Below are 25597 nucleotides of genomic sequence, written 5' to 3'. Positions count from 1 at the left end.
AAACAAAACTTTCAGTCTGTCATTAAGGAAGAGAATACCTTTCATATTCTCCTACATTTCCCCTTGAAAATGGGTTCACTGGCTGAAATTAGATAAGAATACGATACACAGAGCTAGGCCTTGACCTGCCTATGTGTATGTCATTATAGTATAGTCACGAATTGTAATTATACAAATAAATTGAAATAAATGCTAAGCAAACAAATAAGTTAAACTGAATGCTTGCTTCACTCAGCGAGCTAAATAATGCAATGAAACCCTAAGCTCCCATCTGCATGTAGGAGATAACTATAAGAAATAAACAAGGAGAATCTCTACCCAGGTTCATCTTGACTACTTACTGCCCCAAATAATTTGTACTTGGGGGGTGTCCTAATTCTTGACAAACACCTTAAGGTAATACGCCTAGCAGTGACATACATCAAAACAGACACTAATTCATTGGCACTTTTCTACTTGCAAATGCTTCAGAGCCTACAGGACCAACCATGGGCAATGTGAACCTTATAAGCCCTGTCACGCAAGCCAACAACTAATCCAAAACCATTCTTTGTGACAAGAATGCTTTCAACCATCAATGACATCCATTACCCTGGATACAGAGATGTGGCTTGGCAGAAATGGCCATTCATTAATGTAGTCACAAGACTCTAAAACGGGAACTATTAGTAAATATAAGAAGCTACAAGTTAATCAGAGGATCTAAAAGCAAATCCATAGATATTCAGCATAAGTGTATTATGAAACTCTCATTAAAACACATTTTAATACAAAAATGTGTATTCGTAGATCTTAAACATGTAATTTCATTCTACACAAATCAAGTGTCTTTAATCTCAGAGAGAACAAATTTCATACCATATTTGAGGTGGAAAATGTACTAAACATTTTAAGTTTCTTTTGATTGAGTGTACAGATATTTTGTGAGGCAATGGAAATGAACAAAATGCATTAGGCAGTTTAGCTCCAAATCCCACAAGCAATCTGAAGCTCAATATATTAGGCAAGGAAATCTATCACAGTGGCCTGGCACAGGTGGGCCCTGGAGAGGACTCCTGAAAGAGCTTTACACAAACAAGGAGATTTATTTTTATTACTATTGATTTTATTGCTGTTTTAAATGTAATATTTAATTCATTTTAAATATTTGTACACCTACTGTTGTCAGCTTCTACACATTGTCTTTTTAATGATGTAAGCCACCTTGGGTTCTTTTTAAGAAGAAAGGAAATAAATAAATAAATAAATAAATAAATAAATAAATAAATAAATAAATAAATAAATAAATAAATAAATAAATAAATAAATAAATAAATGCGCGCGCGCACGCACACACACACACACACACACACACACACACACACACATACATACATACATACATACATACATACATACATCTGTTCAGAAAAGCTTGCTTCACAGCACTGACATGTTATACTTCATCTGAGCATCTTTCAAGAAATCCTGGGCATCAGTCAGGCCAGTCATGGTACAATGCATAATAGGTAAGCAGTACCAGCAGCTCAGCTAATGTTCTTGTGGGATTCTCCTGCAAGGCATGATGACAAAATGATAGGGATGGGACTACTGCTCTGTTGTCCAAAATCTATAGTATAACACTCTGAATGAGCTCATCCAGTTATTTGGGGCACAATGTCAAATATGCTGCAAGCACTCAATTGGCCTTTTTATCAAATTCAGGTGATGTTTCCAAATTGTTGAACTGACCATATCCCTATACAGTCACAGTGGGGTAGATCACCATCTAATTGATTTCTTTCCAACCCATTTAAATGTGCTGGTTTTAACTTCATGGCTCTAAACAGCTTAGGACCTTCTGTAGGTACTACATTTTTTTATTGTGAGTTGAACTTTTAGGACCAGGCCTTTTATGATTCTCTCTCTCTAGAAAGGTTACCTTGGTAAGTTCCTTGATTGCCTTTTCTGTAGCAGGTAAAGTAATTCAACCAGGCACTCAAAAAAGAAGTTTACTACATTCTTACTCTACTACACTATAGAGGTATTTCTTAAATTCAGTGTCTTTTTAAAATTCTTCCACCACACCCCTGTAAATAAATTTGGGAGGCTGTGTAAGTGTGTAAAACAAAATTTCAACATGATAAAATTTGTTCATAGTTCTCTGATGCTTTAACTCACTGGTTCTTAACCTTGGGTTACTCAGGAGTTTTGGACTGCAACTCCCAGAAGCCTTCACCACCAACTGTGCTGGCTGGGGTTTCTGGGAGTTGCAGTTCAAAAACATCTGAGTAACAAAGGTTAAGAACCACTGCTTTAACTGACATGGGCTACACATCTACAGCCTCCATGACCCCCAGAAAAGAAATGGGAAAATGTTTTCTTGAATATACTTGAATATAATAGTATAAATATATCAGCATAACGCACAAGAGTGTTTAGTCTGTCTGAATAATATGCTGCTCAGGAAAAAAATAAACCAGCTAATAGTTTTGCATCTTTTAACCTGGTGTGTCAATTGAAGTCTATCATATAAAAATGTATTAAACGTTACTGTGATCTTTAGACTAAAAGAGAAAATATTCCATTCCAATTCTAATTGGAAAACTCCACTGCTTTGCATACATGCAGAGGTCTTCAGCTGAAGGCAACAGAGAACAGCTGAGATGCTCATGCCGGCCAGTGGTTCTAGTTAGGTTGTGCTATGCCTGAGATGTTGGAGAAAGGGGAAGATGGAATATTACTGCTAGAGCGCTGCATTGCATGAATAATGAATGGCATGACATCAACAACTGTGCAATGCTAGAGTGCTGCCTGTACAGGGGCATCAAGCTGTGCATAATTTGTCATGAACTCATGGCTCATATGATGAGTTAGAAGGGACAGGCTAGTAGGGTGGAAAGAGTCTAAAATAACTGGAGTTTACAGAAAACCAAGCTGGCAGTTTGCTTTTAGCAAACCAGGTTAAGAGTTCTTCAGGGAAGCTGGGAGGAGGAATAAAGCATATGAAGAAAACCTAATTTATCCTTCTCCCTAATTAAGCAGTGTTGTAAAATGGCTCTTTTAAAAACTACTTACATCACAGAAAATAGGAGAAAGCAGCCTCACTGAAAATCCATGGAGATTATGGGTGCTTTCCTATTGGTTCTCAAAATGAGATACAGTCACCTCCTCAAACACTTGAACACATTGCTACAACTAAATGCATATTATGGGGTAGTACAGTAATAAGACAGTAGTGTCAAAATGGGAAAAATGTGTTTTTGCACACAGAGGTATCAGACTCATAAGAGTGGCACATCAAGGATACAACCAATCCTAGCCAAATCACTTGCTTGACCTAGCTGGAATGTTCAAATTGGGCCAGTTCAGTTAGTCAGATAGCATGAACTGGTCAGATGTGTTAAGTTTTCTGTACTTAAAAAACTGGCTTGACAGTAGCTGACAGCAAAGTTTGAAGCATAAAATTAATTGGTGGAATTAAGTTTACTCATTATCCAAACTGTTAAAACACTTCTGTACATCCAGCTTCTTCCTAGAAACATTTTTCATCAGGAAATGGCATATTTAAATATGTTGGGCAGTAGGTGCCTCATTTTGACCAGTCTCCAGCTGTTCTCCAAAAATTCTGTCTATTTCATTGAGACTAGTACATAGGTTTAAAAATGGGAAGGAAGGAAGTCAAATACTTACAGGCATTTTTTCAATTGAAAGCTTAGTTCTCATACCATAAATTCAGACATGCTGGACAGAAGCCACATAAAATCTCATGACCCTCATCCTGAGACATTTCTGGCAATTCCAAATTAGTCAACTGTCTGAAGTGCTGAAAAAAGTAGTGTTATTTTGACCATCCACCTTAATTAACTGGTTTGAATATGTTTCTACAGATTATTCTCTAGAAAGAAGTGAAATGGGAGCTCTGTTATAGGCTAAAACAGAATAAAAAAGAAACAGGTTTTCTAAATCGATTTGAATGAAAAAATGAAAATGTAGACAGTCAGCTTCATCTAATCCATTTCAAAGCAGTCTCTAAAGAGTGAACCATCTTTAAATAACAAGGATGGACAAAAGCTTTTATACCATCTGCACTCATACTGGTCAAAATGAATAGAGGCCAATGTGCAAGACATACAAGGAGTGCATCCTATTTTAAAAGCAAGCTGTGATATACAATGAAAGCACAATCAATAGAAAGCTGAAAATGACAAACAAGCAAGCTGGTAAGCCCATATTTTTATTTCTCACATGCAACAAATGCAAACCCAGCCATCCAGAGAAGATAGAAGGAGATTTCAAATGTTTGCAAACCAGCCACTACAGGTGAGAACTCCACAAAATTAAAATCATAGCTTTCAAACAGCGTTTAAAAGTGGGTATGTTACCCACAATCCCGCTGTGAAATCCCCATACCCCTACTTTCAGTTTTGCTCCAAGCTTGAGAATTCAACCACAGTGTTTTCCCAATAATAGTTTTACAATAAAATTTTCAAACAGTGATCATGTGATGGCACTTAATCTGGTTTCTCCACCTCAGAGCTATTCTGTTATAGGAGAAAACAAGACCCTTGAGAAGATGGGGAAAGACTGTTCATTTATCTGTCTGTACTACCACACATCCCCTGACCTATTTTATTACTAAAAATAGCTCTTCTTAGGTCACTACTGCAAATTGAATTCTGCCGCTTCATTGCCCACCGCATCTCACTGAGCTGCCTACACACATAACAGTAAGAAGGTTAACTCATACAGTACGGAACAGATGTAACATTGAAGCCTCTACAAAAAAAAGTGGATCTTCAAAGCACATTCTCTACTAGACACAAGTTGGGTGGGGTAGTGCTTCAAAACAATTGTAAAATTGTGACCTGCATTTACCAAAATCTAACACAGCTGTTAGGGGGGAAAAATTAATGTATTGCTCAGGACAGCTTAATATAATACATGTAATAAATATAAAATGCAGAATAATTAATTAAAAGGTCCCATTTCTGTCACAAACAAACAAAAAATACTGTAAGAGCACACACAAGCCCATGAAACCATTACAAAAAGATCTCCAAGCTTCCTAAGAATAGAAAAGATGACAGGTTTGGAAATCCCAGTGTGGTGCGGTGGACACAGTGATGGACGAAGACACAGGAGACCTCGGCCTGAATCTCCGCTCAGCTATGAGGGAGACTAGTAAAATAGCTCCTTAAATATTTCACCTACCATGAAAGCCTATTAGGGCCACTATAAATCAATTCTGACTTGACAGAACACATAGAGAACCTCAAAATCCAGGGATTCCTGCTAGGAAAAAAAATAGCCCTGCTTCAACATGCAACCACCTTAAAAATGTATTTCTAAGGCTCTAAGGAACTGGCTGAAAACCCAGGAGAGTTTCAGAACCTGGGGATATACGGAACCATGCAATCCTCTCCTTGCCTGGCCAAGCACAGGGAGGTTTTACAGATTGGATGATATACACTTAAGTGAAATAAAAGAACTTTCCTCCACAGGACCTTAATGTTCAATGCAAAAATCCAAATCATGTCCACTCTGAAATAAGCCCTAATGAGTTCAACTGTACTTTCTTCCAAGTAAATCAATACTGTGTTGCAACTGCAATGAAGAAAAACATATGCGGCACATATGCAGAATCCCTTTAATATTGGGAGGTGTACAAGAATATGTGATGGAAACGATGTTAAAGTAGGATGTTTCCATGCATTATGAATGAAGAAATTCATATCTCAAACCAGGTAATCACTAATGTCACACAGCATAACCATTTGAAATCACTCTGTATGACTGCAATGTGGCTTCAATAGGGCTTCAACTCTGGTTCTTCTAAATTTTCTCACTAATATGTTAACAACAACAACAATAGCAGCATTTCATCAAGATTCTGACAGTGTCCTTTCCCAGGATTTTCAGCCTGGAAGTGGTTTGCCATTTCCTTCTTCTGATACACTTTGGGACTGTTTAGTTTGCCCAATGCCAACAAGTTGGCTTTTCTTCTGGGATACACAGTGCAGAACCAAAATCCAGGCCTCTGGCTCCAAAGCTGGCACTGAACTTACTGAAAGCACCTTATTTGAGGCATCATTCTATAAGGGAGATTTTTCTGATTCCGGTATCAAACAGTTTTTAAAAGTCGGTTCACCCTTCATCAGACATTGTACCATTATGTGAAAAACAAAACAGTAACAGGACTGTAGAAGAAAGGCAATGCAGTGCACAACAGGAACAAACACAACATTAAAATAAGAAAAAGTGCTAACCTTAAGACTTAAACAAAGAAATATTAACATTTACAGGACCATTTCCTTTCTATGGATTAATTCTTGCACTGGTCTGTTCATTCCAGGTTGGTAATCAAAGACACACAAGTCAGTGGGTCAAACCCCCTCCACCATATTTCATTATTTCCGCCTTTGAGTTCTATTTATTAATTATCTAGAAAAATAGCACATATGTATATACATTTAACGAAAAGGACTGAATTCTGTTTTCAGGTTGTGAAACCAGAACATCCATGGCATAAAAACTAGGGATGGGATTTTCTGATTTCCTGGATTACAAATCCCATGAATCATCATTCTTGGCATTCTACCTGACTTACATATACCTTAGAGACACCTAAATATGGCTCGACTGAGAGAAAGGGCCTAAATAGTAAGGTTTTGAGGTTTAGTTAGGTCTAGCACAGCTTAGCTTCCTGTTCAGAAAAAAAGGTTCCAGTTAGCACCAGGGAAGGAACAGCAAGCTTGAGAGGAGCTAGCTAAGCCTCAAAGCCATTTAGGCTTTTTCTCCCAGGTGAGCCACAGAATTCCCAGGAAGGGGATCATGAGAAACCATAGTCTAACATGGGACATGTATACACTTCATAGTGCACCCAGCTCCACTGTGTTCAACAGAATCCATTTGCATCATGGACCAAATCTTTAAATTTATATCAAAATGGTCCAGTGAAGGGATAACAGTCTTACAGAACTTTCACAGAGAAATGGATGAGCATATTTCATTTTCAGTCTAGTCCACTTTAACAGGTGACGCATATTTGAGTTCATTCACAGTCAAACTCGTGGCGCAGTGGTTAAAACGCTGTACTGCAGCTAAAACTGTGCTCACGACCTGGGGTTCAAATCCCAGGTAGCCGGCTCAAGGTTGACTCAGCCTTCCATCCTTCCGAGGTCGGTAAAATGAGTATCCAGCTTGCTGGGGGGGCAATGTGTAGCCTGTATAATTAAATTGTAAAAAAACCCACCCGGAGAGTGATTGTAGCGCTATGGGGCGGTATATAAGTCCAATAAATAAACAAAATAAATAATAAATTATTGGGTACATGTATGTAGAGTTTAGAATCTTGGTTACTGTATAAATAAGGCCAGTTAAGCTTTCAGCAGTGCTGTTTGTTTATGCAGCCCTGGTGTCTGTCTTAAGGGAAAACAAGCAATCTGCTCTTCTTGAATTCGGGCCAGCAATGCTCAGTGTCATGCCATGCTGAAGGTAGCTCAGGTCACCATGCGTCAGCTGTGTTCACAGCTTGTACATTAAGCTTTGTAGTTAAGAGAGACAGGAATCTAACTGTGAGGAAGTACTGTCTTTTTAGGAAAATATCAGAAAAGAAACAATTTTAGAGGATAAAAAAAGAAATGTATATGAAGGACTTCTTGTTGTTGTTTAGTTGTTAAGTTGTGTCTGGCTCTTCGGACTCCACGGACCAGAGCACACCAAGCCCTCCTGTCTTCCACTGCCTCCTGGAGTTTGGTCAAATTCACATTGGTAGCTAAGATGACACGGTCCAACCACCTCGTCCTCTGTCGTCCCCTTCTCCTCTTGCCTTCACACTTACCCAACATCAGGGGCTTTTCCAGGGACTCCTCTCTTCTCATGAGATGGCCAAAGTATTGGAGTCTCAGTTTCAGGATCTGTCCTTCCAGTGAGCACTGAGGCTTGATTTCCTTCAAAATGGATAGGTTTGTTCTCCTTGCAGTCCAAGGGACTCTCAAGAGTCTCCTCCAGCACCACAATTCAAAAGCATCAATTCTTTGGTGGTCAGCTTTCTTTATGGTCCAGCTCTCACTTCCATATGTTGCTACTGGAGAAACCATAGCTTTGACTATGCAGACCTTTGTCGGCAAGGTGATGTCTCTGCTTTTTAAGATGCTGTCTAGGTTTGTCATAGTTTTCCTCCCAAGAAGCAATCTGCAGTGATCATGGAGCCCAAGAAGGTAAAATCTGTCACTGCCTCCATATCTTCCCCTTCTATTTGCCAGGACGGGATGGGACCAGTGGCCGTGATCTTAGGGTTTTTTTGATGTTGAGCTTCAGACCATTTTTCGCGCTCTCCTCTTTCACCCTCATTAAGAGGTTCTTTAATTCTTCCTCACTTTCTGCCATCAGAGTGGTATCATCTGCATATCTGAGGTTGTTGATATTTCTTCCGGCAATCTTATTTCCGGCTTGGGTTTCTTCCAGTCCAGCCTTCCGCATGATGTATTCTGCATATAAGTTAAATAAGCTGGGGGACAGTATACAGCCTTGCCGTACTCCTTTCCCAATTTTGAACCAATCAATTGTTCCATATCCAGTTCTAAACGTTGCTTCCTGTCCCACATAGAGATTTCTCAGGAGATAGATAAGGTGGCCAGGCATTCCCATTTCTTTAATGACTTGCCATAGTTTGCTGTGGTCCACACAGTCAAAGGCTTTTGCGTAGTCAATGAAGCAGAAGTAGATGTTTTTCTGGAACTCTCTGACTTTCTTCATAATCCAGCATATGTTAGCAATTTGGTCTCTAGTTCCTCTGCCGCTTCGAAATCCAGCTTGTACTTCTGGCACTTCTCGGTCCACATACTGCTGAAGCCTACCTTGTAGGATTTTGAGCATAACCCTGCTGGTGTGTGAAAGGAGTGCAACTGTATGGTAGTTGGAGCCTTCTTTGGCACTGCCCTCCTTTGGGATTGGGATGTAGACTGATCTTTTCCAATCCTCTGGCCACTGCTGAGTTTTCCAAACTTGCTGGCATATTAAGGACCTCTGGGAGAAATTAAATTGGTTCATTTGCTGATGGAATAGCAACTGCCAGCAGTGTGGATTTTCCCCACCTCCTGCTTCCCAGATATACCAGGGAGAGGCAAGGGGCCGTTGAGAGCAGACTTGGGGGGGGGGGGTACTTGGGTGAGAAGAGAATGGGAAAGACTTGCTCATGAATTCTTGGATAGAACCTTCAGCTACGTCAACAGTACTTTCAGAAATACCGTTTACTGCAGCCTTCATCATGAAGTGCTGAAGATGTACTGGCTAGACTCCCATCCTATTCAGCAATGGGATAGCAGTGGGCACAGATGAGTGTAACAGGATCCCTGTCTGTGCAAGGGTAGGGTTTTCATAGCTCCCCGGGTATGTATGCTGATTGCTCCGTGTCATATATGTGTTTAAAAGTCTTCTTTCAAGCAGCACAAATCCAAGCTAGCAAGCATTTAATAACCATCTGCGTTGTGAAACTGCCCAGTGTTCCAAACCATAACTAAATTGTCATTTAAAACCCAATTAAGATAAAAGCTCTTTCAATCTCTCAAAGGCTGTGGTTTGCAGTCATACAGAAATACCATTCAAAAGGTATACCAAAACACAAGGGCAAAATATTACTATATCCAGGGAAAGGAACAGGTTAATAATAAACCTTAAAGAAAGATAAACCTCCTGAACAAGAGAGTAAATGGTGTAGTTTTCAACATATGCAATGAAACGCAAATAATTTATTTTGCCTAGAATGACATGTGAATGTACATGTCAGCTTCCTGATAGACACAGGGGGTGTTAAAGTCAAACATCAGTACATGTGTATTACATCATTCCTGTCCAAAATAGAAATTTCTGGGAAAGGAGTACCTGATTATTAACAACAGAACACATCTGCAATGATTTCTTAATATGAAGCAATGTGCCCTCCAACAATTGTGCTGTTTGCAATACTTCTGTGTAACGTCTCACAACTGTGGCATTTATCTAGAGACTTACACAGTTATGGGATCCTGTGAAACTGCAGATGGCTTAACTCATTGGTTAATCAGATGGAAAGGCTTGTTCATTGCAAAACAACTGTGCTCCCTATAAGATTTTGGCCATCATTTCCTTCAAAGCTAAAAGGTCGAATATTTTATTGTAACTAGAAAATACTGTAACTTGACGATTTGCACACAGATGCACACCAATGTGGTATCTCCTTCCTAATCTCCAGCCTCATTAACTGCTCTTCACATCAGGAATTTAGAGATTATGTAAATACATAAAATAAGCTTCAGTGCCAAGTAAGGCACCAGAATAAATCTTAAAGGAAAATATATGGCAGAAAATAACTTATGAAGTGTCATATGAACTTGGCATTCTGCTTAGCTCATCATCTAGTAGTCTAGAAATCAGCCTGTCTATTTTACTTCCTGACATTTTGGCTCTTTTGGTTCAGGAAATATTGTTTGGACCCTTTCTGTGATTATACATTTCTTTCCACTTCCCTGGCCACTTATTTCGGACTTCACAAACTGCAACAACTAATACCAGGATACTCTGAGTACAGTATTAGCAACATAAGCAATTGTGTTTCCCCTAGGATGGACTGGAAGATAAATTGCTCTCATGGTTTTGACTGATCATGTTATTCAGAATCTTTAATACCAGATGAGGTTGGTCATGGGTAGAAAGGTTGCTTTGCCTTGCATGGAGCTATGATAGACCTCTCAAGTTATCTAAATTTGTTATATTGGTAGTTTTCTGTTTTTGTTTGTTTGTTTGTTTTCAGAAGAATGGAACTACAGCCCACACTTGGTAACTGCTTCTTCTTTTATTTCTTCTATTTTTAACATATTTTTGTTGAGAACAGGCCCAGAAATGGTGATTGTGAACTGGAGCATGCTATAGGTTCAAATGCTTTACTTACCCACAGGCCACTGATTCTTTTATATACCATTATCCCAGATATACATTCATTCTTTGGGACTTTTCTAGAATTAAATGCTTTGTCTATCAGGGTAACAGCATTTCCATTTTCATACAAAATAAATGCTTTCCGGATGAAATCTGGTGATATCTACACGTTGACTTTATTTTTAATACATTATGATCCATCTGAATCTTTTGTGCCTACTAGAGAATCAAGAAATCAAAGAAAAATGTAAAGAGGCTCATAAGACCTATTTCTCTGATGAGAAGATCAAAGTGATGTCAATTAACAAGAGCCACCCTTTGGGAAAAAAATAATCAAGAATAAAACAGAATCTGAAGGTTTGAAAAATGTAATAGACGTCAAATGAAAGCCAGATTTCAGCACATGAAAGTTCAATCAGTGGGGTGGGGCCTTCTATAGAAATAATTGTGTTACTCACTGCTGAAAAATTTGGGGCACCTAAAAGATCCATGGTCTTGTGGACCAGATTCTTTTCTATTAAACACTGAAGGAGAGGAAAAAAGTAACTTGCTGGTGCTGCAAACATGCCTGGAGCCAAGGAATATTGATTGGCTTGCTTGGGTCTCTTAGGCGCCAGCAGATAAGAGGTGCCAGATAATCCTGGGCAATCATGGTAATAAGATCGCTTCAACTTCAAGGCTTCCTAGAAGAGACAACCAGCAGGGGCAGCTCCGCCAGACCAGGAAAAGTGACTGGCCGATAGTGTTTGGCGGGCTTCTCTGTTGGGCACCAATCAGGGCAAACGGCATCCCGATGATGGTGTTGAGTGTGATCTCTTTCCATGTGAGAAGGCAAGCGGACACTCATATAGGCTCGGTGCCTTTGTTGATGTGTTGGAGGCTGATGTGATAGGTTTACTGAGGCAGAGTAAGGCAGTATCTGGTTGCGTTTCAGCGCCATGGATGTCTGGTGAGGCAATTTGTGACTCACTCAGAGAGCCTGAGGATTGTTGTGGGCTATCAGGGAAAGCTGTGAGCTGATGAACACGCTGTTCCCACTCAGGAGACTATGATGGTGAGGTTGATGAGGTGGAAGTGCCTCCTCATCTGAAAGAGAACCGACACAGATAAGATCCCCAAACTCCGGTGGTTGTAGAGTCAGTGTAACGGTTTTGGAAGGCTTTGATTTTGAAGACTTAGCCTTCTTCAGAGGCGACAGTTCTGGTGCCGAGGAAGAATCCATGGACAGTTTTCTCTAGAGGCTGTTTTCGATGTTGAGGGTTTCAACGTCAAATGTTTGGCCTTGTGCACTTGCATGACCATCGATGTTAAGGGCAGAGTAGGTTCTCAATGATTGGAACGAGATGAAGGATCTGACGGGCGCTTCGGAAAGAGCTTTACCCATGGCTTTAGAGATTGCTCCCAGAGCTGAAGCTGGAGTCTAGAGAGATGACTGAGGAGAATTCCACATTTAAAGTTTTTGCAGTGAGGGCAGGAGGACGTTTAATGGGACTCACCAAGGCAAAAAAGGCATTTAGTGTGGCTGTCAGAGAGCGGGATCTCATTATCGCAAGCTATGCAGCTTTTAAACAGGCCTGAAAAGGCCATGAACCGAGAACCAGTTTTGAAAAGAAAACAACGGAGGAGGGGATGCTTCAGCCCTAAGGCTTGAGCATATCTCATTTTGCAAATAATAAAGATAATAATAATAAATAAAGTTCAATAACTTTGATGGTTGTTGTGGGTTTTTCGGGCTCTTTGGCCATGTTCTGAAAATTGTTCTTCCTGACGTTTCCCCAGTCTCTGTGGACAGCATCTTCAGAGGACTGGAATAGGAACTCTGTCCATGCTCTGTTGATGTTTATTGGATAGTTGAGTATTTATAGCTGTGGGAACAGCTTTTGTCCTTTTCAGTAGATAGGGTGATCAGCATGTTTTTGTTGTGATAAGGGGGGGGAGAGATTATCTGTCACTGTGATTGATGGGTGTCATTAGCTGGTCTTTTTTGTGCAATGATCCCTGGTCCTTGTGGCTGGGTAGAGTTTGTTGACCTTTTGCATGCTGTATTTTTCAGCATTGGGAGCCATCAAAAGGATAAAATACAAACTAAGTGTGAGTGACACTAAGACTATCATACCACTCATAAATGATAGACACTGCAAGATTTTTGCTATGGGATGGAACGTTGGTACATCTGTCTCTTGAAACTAACTACTAATGATCCATTGTCACTTTCAAAACATGGACAAATAGTGATAAGGAATCAGCAGGAACTAAGTATTTTTAAATACTAGTTTGATATTTCTGTGTGTCATTTTATTTACTATAATTTATTGTAATTTTTTCCACTCAGAATAATGTATATGTTTAACTGGTCTGTGAAAGCTACTGGCAAAGCCTAGAAAAACAGACTATGGAAAAGGTGCTCCTTTTCATGTTGATTGATATTGCTTGCTATGTTCTTAATAGGATAACACATGTGACATACTGAATTTGGGAGGACCAGTTTCAAAGCCTTGCAGAATTATAAGACTATCTCCCAGGGTGGTTGTGAGAATAAAATGTGCCAAGAGGACTGTGTGTGTGGCCTTGAGTTCCCTGGAAGAAAGGCAGTGCTACCTCACACTCAAAAAGAATCCCAAACATAGCTGACATGTTATCAGAAGATACTGTAAACAGTGTAAAGCATTTCAAATGCTGATTGCAATAATGGTAAATGATAACAAAGCAGAAAACTCTTAGTACAAAACACTATGTGAATACTAACGTCTTGCTTTCAATTCGCATAATCATGTCTCAGTGATCACATAATCCTGTAATACTACCCAGTTGTCATATTCTGACCACACTAACAAAAAAAAACCACTTAGGACTGCCCATAGGCAATGATTTTCCTTGCATGTGTATGCCTGCCCCCGATTTAGAGCAATCCCCTGTCCCATTGCTGAAGGGGGCCTCCTCACTCAGTGGAGAAGACCAATACAGTGGTACCTCCACTTCAGAATGTCCCTACATAAGAACAATTCGAGTTAAGAGCGGTTCCGTTCGCAAAAAGTTGCTTTGACTTGAGAATGGAGCCTCGACTTAAGAACCAAAAAAGGGAAAAATTTTCCTGCCCTTTTTTTTGACCTAAGTTCACCTTAGGTGAAAAGAAGAAAAAATTAAAAAATTGCCCCCTAGTGGTAGAGTACTGATTAACCGGCTTTACATTGGCTCCTAAGGGAACTAATGCTTTAACATAAGAACAGTGCCTTGACTTAAGAATGAAAAACAGCAGATACAGATTAAATGGTTTTCAATGCATTCCTATGGGAAATGGTGCTTCGATTTAAGAATGTTTCGACTTAAGAAGGCACTCCCAATACGGATTAAGTTCTTAAGTCGAGGTATCACTGTACTCTGCAACTAGAGTAACCATGCTATAGACAAAAGTCACAGGACATACATCTGCCCCTCACTCTCATATGAGCAAGAGAAATATCCTTATCTGTCAGGAGTTGGAAAAATCATAGAATCATAGAATCGGAAGGGGCTTATAAAGTCACTAAGAGCAAACCCCTGCTCAATGGAGGAATCCAAGTCAAAGCAGATCTGATAGATGGCTGTCCAATTTTCTCTTCTCATGATCATATAGCTTATAACATACTCCCACTACCATGGGATGGGGACAAATCAACATGTTCCAAGCCTCATGATAAAATCACTGAATGCACTTCTCAGATTTCAATTATCTAGAACTTCAGATTAAATTGTGATAAAGATATGTTCCCAGGCTTATTGTATGATCCACTGAAACATACATTTGTGCTAATGGTGGTAACCACGCATGCACAAATGGCTGTGAGAGCCATTTAGAAGAGCTGAAACATGTGCTTAATTTTATTGCTCAACCAGCAGCTGTCTGTTAGCTTCCTATTTAAAATCTGGCTTCTTATAAATGGGCATTTCACAAATAATAAGCTTTTTGTAAGTATATACATTCAGTACTGAGGAGGAGGAGGAGAACAAGAAGAACAAGAAGTACAAGAAAAAGAGCAGACACAGAATAGAAATAAACCACCATTACGGCCTCCAGCAATATAACCTACAATATCTGGGATTCATTCACTTGCTTGTCTGCTCATGTGATCTAACCTTCCCTTTGCCAGTAGTGTCCCTTTGCATTCTCCGTGAGGCAAACAGAACAATCTATGCACAAAAAGATAGACGGATCCAAATCTGACATCAGAAACCCAGTTTCAGAAACCTTTGGCCTCCCAGGACACTCTTTAGTAGATCTCAAGATAACTGTTGTGGGGGGGAAAGAAATTACAAAGGGGGATAGCTAAAGTGGGTTCTATCCACAGATTTCAATGAAGTTCAGAACAATTAATCAAGTTCCAAATAGTCTTAGTACCTCTCTATATTGGATATACACACATACATACATCTTTCCTATTTTTCATTAAAGTTAACATGTGCAATTCATAATTACATGTTTGCCCCATTGGTTTAAATTGTGCTGTAATCCATCCAGTCCAACATCTCCAGTATTCTGCTGACAGTTTTTGCTAGTTATGTTTTATTACTGACTCTATATTTAGATTTCCTACCCATTTACTCTTATGCTTTGCTCAGTTTTGATTTGCATGTGCTCAAGAAAGTGGCATGCACTCTGGTTAACATTATATAACTGCAGAAAGTTGTCTGCATCAAAGATGCTGAATGGTTACATATCGCCTGTTCAAAACTGTCATCAACAGGGAAATAATAAACAGATGAACCAGCAATTAGAGACAAATTCCAATGGTCAACTCATAGAAAAGCAGAAATGAATAAATAGTATGTGGCTGTTAGGAAGTATCCCTGCTAAGTGCCCTTTAACAACCCATGAATGTGATTAGGACTGCCATGAGAAAAGAGAGAGGGCTGTTAACATGCCTCCATGCTGGTCTTTCAGGAGGCTCTTGCAATGCAGATCTATGAAACAGAATTTGTCATGTATAATAGATAAAGGTAATATAACGACATGCTGAGCTTTCTTGCTGTACACTAATGCTCTATGCTGCACTCAAAGATTTCCCCAACTATTAGAGCAGTATGTAAAAGAAGCAGGAAATTTATGATTATCTCTTAGTGACAGTCCATCGAGTCTCCAGGGATCACATGTCAGACACACAATCACAGCTCTTGCTTTACAAAGTTGACCTGAACATCGAAATAACATTTTCAGCATAATGGAGAGATCTGTCTGCCAGTGTTGGTTCCTGATTGGTGTTCACTCTGTCATGGAAATATGCTTTTCATAATCTGTTAGGAGTGCTCCCTGAACCCAATGAATTTTACCACAACACAGCTGGAATTCTAACATTTAACTGAAGAGAAATTTCCCTTGTGTATGGAATGAACCAACACTCCTTTTCATCTTCCTTCAAAGAAGGAAGAGGAATAAAGTTTAGTTGTATTAATATTGAATCTGTTATGACTGTCTCAACAACAGTTGGAATAACAGATAACAAATTGACAACTGTCTTGGATCTCAAGGGCCAATTGTGCAAGGACAAGCCACGCCTCCTCATGTTAGGAGTGGGAAGAGGGATTCATCAAGTCCTCTTCACATCTGCAATGTAGGATCTGTGATGGCTTTCCATAAAGCTGCTTTGGAAAGTCGCATTATCTACCAGAAGACTTTTTTCAAGGGGACAGAGAAATGGCATCCATAATCACATGTATATGATGATTTAGACATACACACACCTGAAAATGCATATACATTTTTCAGATTTGTAGCATTCAGATTTTTAAAGAGTAAAATTTTGTTACTTTAAAGAAACCAAAAAGTGTTACTTTTTAAAAACTGTAACAATAACTGCAACTAACGACTTTTTGAGGTCCTGCAACTGTAACGAACTGTATGGTTCTTAAAAGTGGCTTTGTAAGCTCTGAAAAGGCTGTGTATTCTGCATATCCCTCAGTATCTAACCTATGGAAATAGAAAACCAAAAGAATGTCCTACCTATCTATAAATTGATCCTGGAATATCCTAAGGCAACTCTCCCCCATGTCACAATTCAATCAAGTCAAGTATGCAGCCCTTTTCACTCATGATGCATGTAAGGGTTTCACAAGGAGAAAAGGAGCACAAGAATGCATGCCCCCTAGGCTCCAAACCCACCCACCCCCCAAATGAACAAGTCAGGTCTGATATCAGCAGCTGAAGGCTACATGCTTAAACTTTCCATGCAACCCTGAACCACAATCACAGCCAGTTTGGGCTTCAATGGAAGGTCTATTTGTGCCAACCAGAATGGAATTACGAAAATTGTACATGTGCCATTTTCTGTGTTATTCTACCAGTCCAAAAGCAACATGTCCTCCAATAAAATAATAAATAATAAAACCTGAACATTTATTCCCCGAATACAGTAAAGTGATATTAAGACAGATTTCAGCATAAGTTCCTAAGTAAACAAGACAGTACTTCAGAGTAGAGGAGAAGGCTCAAGATGGCTCAAGGCATGCCCAAGGTGAATCCATTCCAGATGGGTAAATTCGTTGTAGTGCAGGACGGAAATCTTTCTAAACGAAACTTATTTATTTTCTTACTGCTTTATAAAACAGATAAGGAGCTGTTGATGTCTTCATCATTGCGGGCTGCACGAGAAACGCACTAGGAAAATATCTCGGTACACTCTTAGCACCAGCAGTTTTCAGAACTGAATTTCATGCAGTTAACAGAATTCCCCTTGTATATAATTTGTTAATGTGTGAAACATTAATGGGAGGAAGATGGCAAAAAAATGAAACAGAAAGCTATTGAAACTGATTGCATGTTTTAGTACCTTTGCTTTATTTTTGTTTTATTTTATTTTTTCAAAAAAGCCATCAAAATGCACTTCAGTTTCCTAAGCACTTTTTTCAAGCAATGGATATTCTTGGTCGAGTTCACTGGCAGCAACAGAACCCACAGGGTCTTTTCAAAGAAATCTTGGATGGCTGATTGGAGAGACTTTTTACCTAAACTACACTGAAGTCAGCATTTCATCAACAATTCTATTTTCTATTTCAGATTATTTAGATGACACACAACATTAATTTCCTCCGCTACCTTCGACAACTGGGCTGTGACATAAAATATAAGCCTGGCATATTTGATATATCCTTGTCTTGGCTCAAAATGGAAAAGGAAATACTGTATTCAAAACATTTTAAAAGCAAAACAAGAGTATTTGATAAAAGTTACTTACCAACTATTGCTAGGTTGTGCTCTGATCCACATGCAATCTGCAAAAAAGGGGAGGAGATAAAGTACAGTACTGAATGCATAAGCTAGGCAGCCATGTTTATTAACATCAACTTAATTTTTAATCTTGCATTAATTGTGTTACAGATCATTTGATGTACTAAATATGTATCTCAGTACTACCCATATCAACATCAGAATAAATTAGTACAAAAGGAAGCTGGGTACCATTGGCTTAGATCCAGAATCAGCTTCACAAAGACAGAATGAATTCTTCATTTGTTGGTCCAGAAGAATTCTGCTGATGAAAAATGGAAGGAAATGATTTTGTTGAATTTCCCCTCCCCTCTGGAGTCTTCTTTGCTCCCCAGAGGGGTGATGTGCACTCTGGAACAGTGTGAGACTGGACTAATATGCCCTATCAAAACCATTCCACTTTCTATTTTTGCTCCCTCCACCCATTAACACAGGGGTCTCAAACATGCGACCTGGGGGCCATTTGAGGCCCGCCGGATGATACTTTGTGGTCCCCACCTTGCCTGCCCCCCCGAAACGCCCACACGTCCTCTGCTGTCAAGAGTCAAAAAAAGCCTCACCTCACTCATCGGCTCTCTCCCAAGATAGCGCCTCTTGCACCCTCCATCTGATCTGCAGCCTGCCAGCCAGACCACCTGTCTGCCGGCTGCCAGGCTGCAGTTCCGGATGGAGGATGCAAGAGGCACTGTCTTGGGAGAGAGCTGGCAAGTGAGGTGCACTGCCAGCCCTTTTACCCGAGCGCCCGAGCCGCTGCCAAGCGATGCCTGAGAGTGGAGCTCGCTCCCGGCCCGTCCTTGAAGAGCGCCTCCAACAGCACCACCAACAGCAGCTGCCGCCACCACCACCTCGTCCAGGGAAGCGGCTCTCTGGCTCTTTCTCTCTCAGCACCCCCAGCACCAGCCCGGCCAGTGGCCGCCTCAGAATCCAGCAGTGCTTCCTCCTCCTCCTCTTCATCCTGCTTCAGCCACCTTGGATCTGGAGGCTGCCTGAGCTCACCTCACAGTTTGCTCCTCTGTCGTGGTGGGGGTAGCTGCTGCTGCCTTTTTTTTAGGGGGGCCCTCAGAGGAAGGTTGCCGGACCTCCATGTCTGTCTGTGTGTGGGGGGAGCACGTGAGCACCTGTGGGGGGGCCCACCCCATTGTGATTAATTTCATGGGTACTGATGGGGGCTTTTCTCCTTTGGCAAGGCGATTCTGTGGGGTTTTAAAAAAATATATGTCGTGCCCTTGCAGTTGCCCGCGCTCCCTCCCTTATCCGCTTTTTCGTCCTGCTGCTGGTGGTGGTGGTGGTAGTGAAGAAGGAGCCAGAGGGGGTCATGGCCGGCGACAAGGGCTCGCGCGCCCTCCACCTCCTCGGAGCCCCAGCTGGGCTAAGGAAACTCCTGGGTGGCTTCCTCAGGGTCTTGCTCCTCTTGGCGGAAAATCTGATGTGGCCCAGCCTCACCCAGACTCTGCCTCCAACGGCCCCCAGGTAAATTGAGTTTGAGACCCCTGCATTAACATCACCAAACAAAGAGCTTCCATTTTCTACTCCTGAGAAGTAAAGGACACATGTTCAAGTAAAGAGCAAAGATAAGCAAAGATGTACATCTGGTGAAACAGAGGCCGAGCATCTACAAATGAAAAGCACAAGAACTAGAAAAGTAGCATGTTGCACGCTCTGTCATATTCCTGTCCAGTATATCCACCAGTATGTGCCCTGTAAAGAAGAGGTGGTAGTGCTATACAGAGGAAACACCCTCTCACTTGGGATGGCACAAATACTTCAACAGCATAGTATACCACTATGTAGAAATTCAAATAAGCCCACAACTTTGATCTCTCCTCAATGAGTCATTGTTTAGGCTCTTGAACTACTTCAATTATCCTTTAGCTGGCCGTATGAACAGTAGGATTTATTAATGATAAATTGACTGTTTTAATATAGAGTATTATTACGATATTGCCTATTTTAATGGTTTTAATGTTTTCTATAGTTTTAATATTGTTGTATGCCACTCAGAAACCATTGGGAATGGCGCAGCTTAAAAAAAATCTTGTAAATAAATAAATTGTGATTTGAAGACTTCTTCAGTAGACCACATGATACACGTACACTTTCTCTTTTCTTTTTATTTATAAAACAGAGTCTAGAGGCCAGATCAGAACCAACATATCCAGGTAGGGAAGTGGTAAGCCTCCCTCATTACCACTTTTTAAAATTCTATCTATCCTTTTTTCAAGGAGGCTTTTTTTTAAAAAAGCCCTATACCTCACAAAGAGGCTTTTAAGTATCAGCAGAGGGACAACAGTTTTTAAAGAAAAAAATAGTGACTGTATGAAGAAAGTTTCAAATCCTACTAACCACTTGTAGTGGTCCTGATCCAGTATGGGATCTCATCCATTCAACCGTAAGTAAAGAACAGAGAGGCCCACTTGCATGCTATGCATTTCAATGATGCGTAATTTAGCCCACTATCAATTTGTGACAGATGTTACTTTCTTGGGTTCCATGATCACGGCAGATGGTGACAGCAGCCACGAAATTAAAAGACACCTGCTTCTTGGGAGGAACGCAATGGCAAACCTAGACAGCATCTTAAAAAGCAGAGACATCACCTTGTGGACAAAAGTCCACATAGTCAAAGCTATGGTTTTTCCCATAGCAATGTATGGAAATGAGAGCTGGACCATAAAGAAGGCTGACCGCCACAGAATTGACGCTTCTGAATTGTGGTGCTGGAGGAGGCTCTTAAGAGTCCCCTGGACTGCAAAGAGAACGAACCTATCCATTTTGAAGGAAATCAACCTTGAGTGCTCACTGGAAGGACAGATCTTGAACCTGAGGCTCCAATACTTTGGCTATCTCATGAGAAGAGAAGACTCCCTGGAAAAGACACTGATGTTGGGAGAGTGTGAAGGCAAGAGAAGAAGGGGACAACAGAGGATGAGATGGATGGACAGTGTCATTGAAGCTACCAACATGAATTTGACCCAACTCCAGGAGGCACTGGAAGACAGGAGGGCCTGGTGTGCTCTGGTCCATGGGGTCACGAAGAGTCGGACACGACTTAACGACGAAACAACAAAATCAATTTGTGACTAGAAGAAAAACTGGTGTAACTCAGAAATCATTCTGAGCAAAATGCAGTTTTCTTAGTTTAGTTTCTGAGCACTACTTGAGGTTCTAAATTTCACAATAATAAAAACTGTTTGCAGTATACTGAAATTTAATAATAGTAGTTAATACTGGGGAGACTTCAAAAATTCTGAAATGCTGTGCAGTTACGAGAACAAAAAAAATCTAAGAATACGCTACTCTCTTCCTTTATATTTTTAACTGTGTCTCATAGTGAAAAACATCTGTGTAAAGACTCAAACCTTCAAACAACACATTGGGAGAAGTTCAACATCTTTACCATGGCAGGATATGTAAGTTTACACATTACAAAGAAACATGAAAAAGATGTTGCATGACACTAGGAAATCATGGTCATAAGGTTATCCAACTCAGAAGAATGCCTGCAATCTACTGGGATGGAAAACCAAGCTAATGAGAAACAAGTGCAATCAAACTGCAATCTATGAATGTAAAAAGTGGTCCTTAACTAGTCTGAGCACCACAATCAAGGGTATTTATAAGCAATAACTGCCCCAAGCAATCAAGCAGTAAGTGCTGTAGTCGAGACTACTGATAAAATATCAAACTAGGCCATGAGATCTACTTATTGAATACGTACAATACAGGCCTAACAGGTGCAGCAGAAGTGTCTTCAATTCAGCTATAGGAAAAGGAAGCATCTGGGACATGCTAGTATCACCTTGCAAGGGAAAAAATAAACATCTAAATTAAAGGTTGTGGTAACTCTTCAGTGCCAGTTAAAATAGGAACATTCACACATTACAGTGCCAGTCAACGTAAGAAGATTCACACATTTAATTTTCTGCCCAATTTTCAAAACCAACTTCTTTTCATTCATAAGACTTAATTAGGAAAAAAACACTTTAACACATTGTATAACAGAAGGATAGTGGTTATAAGAAAGGAATCTACATGATAGTGTTGGTTTCTTTGGTACTAACTTCTACCAACAGAACTACTATTTAAAATTTGCAGCAGTGGATGATGCTGTTAAGGTGCTACATTCAATATGCCAGCAAGTTTGGAAAACTCAACAGTGGCCAGGGGATTGGAAAAAGATCAGTCTACATCCCAATCCCAAAGAAAGGCAGTGCCAAAGAATGCTCCAACTACCGTACAATTGCACTCATTTCACACGCTAGCAAGGTTATGCTCAAAATCCTACAAGGTAGGCTTCAGCAGTATGTGAACCGAGAACTCCCAGAAGTACAAGCTGGATTCCGAAGAGGCAGAGGAACTAGAGACCAAATTGCTAACATGCGCTGGATTATAGAGAAAGCCAGAGAGTTCCAGAAAAACATCTACTTCTGTTTCATTGACTATGCAAAAGCCTTTGACTGTGTGGACCACAGCAAACTATGGCAAGTCCTTAAAGAAATGGGAGTGCCTGACCACGAGAAACCTATATGTGGGACAGGAAGCAACAGTTAGAAGCGATCACAATGCAATGTTTTAAACGGGAAAAAATCGCTTTGCAATGATCGGTAAGCTGTTTTGCTTACCGATTTTCGCATAGCGATGTTTTCCCAACAGCTGATTGGCGGTTCCAAAATGGCCGCTGGGTAAAAAACATGGCCACCCGCTGTGTTTTGGGATGGATTCCTCGCATACCGTGCAGCGAAAATAGCCGCCATATGGAAGATTTTCGCTTAAAGGTAAGTTTTTTGCCCATAGGAACACATTGAAGGGGTTTCAATGCATTCCTATGGGCTTTTAAAAACTGTTTAGCGACGTTTTCGGTTAGCAGTGATTTTTGCTGCACTGATTAACATCGCTAAGCGAGGCACCACTGTATTTGAATAAATGTAAATGGTTGTACAGTACATGAAAAAAACCATATCCTGAAAATAAGCCCTAATGTATCTTTTGGAGCAAAAATTAATATAAGACTCTGTCTTATACAGTATTTGGGAAAACACAGTAAGTGTTGATACTCGCTCTGGAATCTACTGGAAATTTCCCGAGTTACACTGAATGCCTTGGCATTCATGGAAAAAGGCAGGCCAGAATTATTTCCCTTTCTATTGCTACATACCCCTATAACAATATCTTTAGAAAAATCTCAGGACTTGAATGCCATTAGAGAAATGTCAGAGTAGCCAATAAGACTTTTTAAAAACAAAATGAAAGGATGAGTTATTTATGGGGATAAGGTTACTCAGGTTTCTAACTCTTGCTGTTATATAATCAAGACAAATGACGATTTTTTGCAATGTGCATGGGAAAAAATTCAGAAACCAAAGGGAAAATATGTCTAGCATTGGTAAGGGGGAGTAGCTACTTATACACGGATGGAATTTCTCATACTGGCACTGTTATCTGTGAAACAAAAGAAAGTGGGGGCAAAGGGGGTCAGAGAAAAAGCCATAATAGGAAATGATTTCTAATCCTCTCTACCTCTGCTCCATTCAACTTACTGTCACTTGCACTAGGGCTCATCTTAACATAGCTACTCTCTGGTACTACTGTATTCTGCTGTCTGCTCTCATCTGGCAGAAAGGAAGGGACGTAGTTCAGTGACACAGCACATGCTTTGCATGCAAAAGGCACCACATTCAGTCCTGACATCTATTAGTGACTCTGAAAAAGATCCCAACAGAAATCCTACCAGTCACGTATAGACAATATGAACTAAACTGGACCATGGACCTTAAGGATAAAGCAGCTTCCCACCAGAGAATGTCCTGCCTTGAACATTCCCATTAGCTTTCCAGCACTTCACCTCGGCACCACACCTTCAGTCTTCTGTCTTCTGTCCTTTCCACCCACAGATTCTCTTCAGGCAGCGGAGAATCTGGATGAAGCCTATGGGGTTTTATATTAATACTGATAGATCCAAACCAGTTCTAAATGCTTTCAAAAGGCACGTGTTGGTGGCTAGCTGCACCAAATGTCTGCAGGCATTTGAAAGCACATCCCTTCAAAAGCACCACAGTGTGTTTCAACTAGCTTTGATATTTGTTTCAATGCACATTCAGTGAGGTCCATGTACTTGGAAGACTGCTTACGGACAGAGATTTCCTCAGCTGGACTGAAGAGGATGCCCAGCCAAGTTTGGAGCCAAAAGCAGCAACTGACTGAAAATGAGCAATTACAGTACCTGGGATTTAAGGCCCAAACAGACTAGTAGTTGTTGCTCTCCTTATGAACGTTTGCAGCCTTCGTATGCCATTTTTAAAAACAGATTACCTATTCTTGTCCATCTGCATTTGAACAAGGGAGATAAAGTCCACAAAAGCTTATAGTCCACAAATGAAACCCCCATCAGTGTTTGAGGTGCCAAAAGATTGCTGTTTTTGCTGCAATAGAGTAACATAACCAAACACTCTCTCACACAGCCATTTTTGGCAATTTCTGGGTACTACTGCTGGATCTAATCAGCTTTTACAGGCGCTCCACAAAGCATCCACAAATGTATAGGTGTCTTGGAATATTTAATGATCCAAGCCTCCCTCTAATTTTAGACATTTTAACAGCATCTTAGCAACCAATGATCACGTACTGAACATAATTCATATTCTGATGATCTATTTCCTCTTTTAGTTTTGCTCTCTCACTGCAGCCTCAGCAGAGCTTCTCACCAACCGAAGCTAATGAAGTTCCTTGTCTTTCCAGATGCTGTAATCAGTTACAGCAAGAGAAATTTGGCACTGATCATGTTTCTGATTAAAATATACCACACCACACCAGTGATGTGGCAGAAATTATACTGACACATAATCAAGTCACCTCCTATACATCCTGCAGACCAACAAAAGAGATAGAGAAAACAGCGGCATTGTACTTGAATGTTCCACCAAACGTCAGAACCAAGTTTAGGAACAAGAGAAATACTAATGGAGAATACTACTACTGTACCTCATTATTAAGAGAATACAAGTCAAATTCTCAGGTTACCAGTTTGGTAGGCCAACTTCTCTACGGCTGGGTGGATTTTATGCGGCACCATTAACAAACAGATGACTAAACCTTGAGTGGTCCCTGCACAAAATTCTATGCTAAGTGTGAAGGTATGGAACTTTCCACTCTTTTGTATTGGGTGGGGAACTGTAAAATGAATGCTATTAGTTTTGGAAGTTGTTCTGGTCAAGAAGGATGGAACTACTCAAGGATGTTAGAAGCTCATATTAAATTGCTACTCATAGAATGATCCCAGAAAGAGTAGACCTACTGAATCAATTGCTGAATGGGCAAGTCAACACTTAAGTCCCATTTATCCAATGGTTTTATTCTAGCTGGTGCTAACAATTGGATTTAGGCCTCAATTCAAGAAAATAGCAATTAATGAGAAGTAGAAAATGAATCAAGATTCTACTTCTGCTTCTGATAAGCCATGAGGCTGGA

At 40.3% G+C, this 25597-nt stretch overlaps 1 protein-coding gene across 1 annotated transcript in view; it reads right to left on the bottom strand.

The window, feature by feature from the left end:
- SERGEF (secretion regulating guanine nucleotide exchange factor) overlaps nucleotides 1–25597 on the bottom strand; it is a 127868-nt gene that overhangs the window by 29933 nt on the left and 72338 nt on the right. The window contains exon 10 of the mRNA XM_020811344.3: nucleotides 18102–18138. Within this exon, the coding sequence (XP_020667003.3) occupies nucleotides 18102–18138 (37 nt within the window). The remainder of the gene's footprint in view (nucleotides 1–18101; nucleotides 18139–25597) is intronic.

Source organism: Pogona vitticeps, chromosome 1, assembly GCF_051106095.1.
Source record: "Pogona vitticeps strain Pit_001003342236 chromosome 1, PviZW2.1, whole genome shotgun sequence".
Lineage (NCBI taxonomy): Eukaryota > Metazoa > Chordata > Lepidosauria > Squamata > Agamidae > Pogona > Pogona vitticeps.
Note: the sequence above shows the minus strand (reverse complement) of the source record. Positions and strands in the feature narration are given on the sequence as shown.